This window comes from Merops nubicus, unplaced genomic scaffold (assembly GCF_000691845.1).
Source record: "Merops nubicus isolate BGI_N331 unplaced genomic scaffold, ASM69184v1 scaffold6442, whole genome shotgun sequence".
In the NCBI taxonomy this organism is placed as follows: Eukaryota; Metazoa; Chordata; class Aves; order Coraciiformes; family Meropidae; genus Merops; species Merops nubicus.
This window is the reverse complement of record NW_008595534.1, coordinates 95,996-98,444: the sequence shown is the minus strand read 5'-3', so window position 1 is coordinate 98,444 and position 2,449 is coordinate 95,996. Positions and strand designations below refer to the sequence as shown.

The window sequence follows — 2,449 nt, the reverse complement described above, 5'->3', positions numbered from 1 at the left end:
CCACCCCCCCCCCCCGGGGCCCAGCCTGTTCCAGTGCCCAACCACTCTTAGGGAAGAAATTCTTCCTAATACCCAATTGAAACCTTCCCTGGCACAACTTGAGGCTATTTTGTCTCATCCTATTATTAGTAATTTGGGAGAAGAGACCAACACCCATCTCACTACAACCTCCTTTTAGATAGTTGTAGAGAGCAATAAGGTCTTCTCTGTCTCCTCCAGACTAAACAACCCCAGTTCCCTCAACTGTTCTTCCTAAGGAATGTTTTCCAACCCTCCCACCAGTCTTGTTGCCCTTCTCTGGACCCGCTCCAGCACCTCCATGTCCTTACCCTGTGGAGCCCAAAACTAGACACAGTACTCAAGGTGTGGTCTCAAAGTCCAGGGGCACAATCCCCTCCCTGCTCTTGCTGGTCACACTGTTCCTGACACAGGCCAGGATGTCTAAAATGACACTTTAGCTTGTTTTTACAAAGAAATGTGTTTTGTCACCTCTGGGAGACTTTGATGTACTGAAGTTTACCAGAGCTCTGGTGGAAACACCGTGCTCTTGCTGGTCACACTGTTCCTGACCCAGGCCAGGATGTCTAAAATGACACTTAACTTGTTTTTACAAAGAAATGTGTTTTGCCACCTCTGGGAGGCTTTGATTTAATGAAGTTTACCTGAGCTCTGGTGGAAACACCTTTTTCTTGTCATCTCTCCTGGTGACTTGTCCATCCATCATCTTTGAATATATATTTCAAGCAATATTGTGGATAGGACAGGACTGCCATGGTACCAACCCAGTGATATTAATGTTTTACAAACATTACATTTATTCAGTAGTGTCTGAAAAACTGAGGGATGTTTGAAGACATGCAGCCTCTATTTTTGTTGCTGTTACTGTAGGAATACACATGGGGTGGCTGCAGGAAGGATTTGTTGTTATATGCAGCTGCCTGTAAACATGTGAAATCAGAATTATGTTTCTCTATTTGAAGTGTAAGTTCTGTGTATAATTATATATTCTGGAAAGTGCCTTCTGGCTGTGACTTATGTTTGTGGAAACAGTTTTCCCCTTTAAAAGGGAGGTACACAGATGCATCCTACTAAGTGCATAAATATCCATAGGAAATAAGTTCCATTTTTTCTGCAAATCCAGGTTCTTGCTGTCTGTGTGAGAGCTCCACACATTCTCCAACCATCTCCATTTAATACTATACAAGTTACTGCATAATATGAAATGTTGATAACTCCTCCTTCTTACCTTTAAGTTTATTATAACAAATACATTGTCATGTCTAAGAGGCAGAGAAAACCAAAATATTTCTGACAGTGCACTACATACACTTGATAAGTTTTGTAAACATCTGAATCTTGATTTGGTGTTGACACAGTGTTTTTTTTTCTCTTTTTCCTGCCTGCAGCTGTTGGGTTTTACTGTAAGTATCCTGATGTGTACAATCCTTAATGTTGCATGGCTTGCCTGTTAGATTTAACACTTTCAGATGTTGCATTGACATAGTTACTACTGTTAGGAGTCCTAACAGGACAGCTAGTGCTCTGCCCTGTAACCTTTGTCATCTTCCCTTCAATAAACCAAATCTGTCTGTTCTCTTGGTGGGCACGGTGCAGTAGTGAGGCCAAAACCTGCATTTTATCCCCATTTCTCCCACTGACTCACTGAATGACCTTTGGCAGGTTACTGTGCTTCTCTGTGACCTTGCTTTAAAGGACTGAAGTTGCTTACACCCCTTTTGTAGAAAACAAGTGTTTAGATGGTAACATAGTTGGACATTTAGTTTATTTTTCATTTGGATTATGTACAGCTAAAAATATGTGCATGCAAACTCGAAACCTGGTTTGTATTGTCAACACAAGATGAATAATTCATAAGAAAATAATTTTTATTAATGTTTACTTGCTTAAAAGCAAAGACTATGAAGACAGACCTGTGCTTGTGATGGAAGTGTCCCTCACCTGCCACAGGGTGCACTAAGTTTTGGTTGCATGGTGATGCTTTTCTCTTTTTCCTCTCCCCAAATTACATTTCAGAGTTTGGTTTTATACCTTGAATGGGTTCTAATTTTTAGGTATGTTGATACCAAGGTATAGTTGTTTGCCTCTCCTGCTGATTTATGATGAATTTTATGAGTGCAGGCATGTTCCAAATGTTCCATGTACCTTTTTCACCACTTCCACTCTGAAATAAGTACATAATACTTATTTTTTGCTCTTATTGCCCCTATTCAGAAATCTATGATGCTTTTCAAACTCAACTAGTCCCTGGCTATTAATGAGACTATTCTGGTAATAGTCATAATAATGAAACTGTTAGTAGAATTATTTTTCAATCAGATTTTTTTTATCACTCCATTTTCTCCCATCTTCCAATTAATTTACAATCGATACTTTCTTTTTTCCAAGAGGAAGAAACTTTTGGTGCTGGATCATAAATCACCTACTTTTT

General features: G+C 39.6%; 1 protein-coding gene across 1 annotated transcript in view; it reads left to right on the top strand.

Annotated features, from left to right (window-relative positions):
* RAPGEF6 (Rap guanine nucleotide exchange factor (GEF) 6) overlaps nt 1–2,449 on the top strand; it is a gene marked incomplete at its 5' end in the record, with an annotated part of 34,706 nt that overhangs the window by 7,363 nt on the left and 24,894 nt on the right. Inside the window, one exon of the mRNA XM_008936073.1 lies at nt 1,407–1,421. Within this exon, the coding sequence (XP_008934321.1) occupies nt 1,407–1,421 (15 nt within the window). The remainder of the gene's footprint in view (nt 1–1,406; nt 1,422–2,449) is intronic.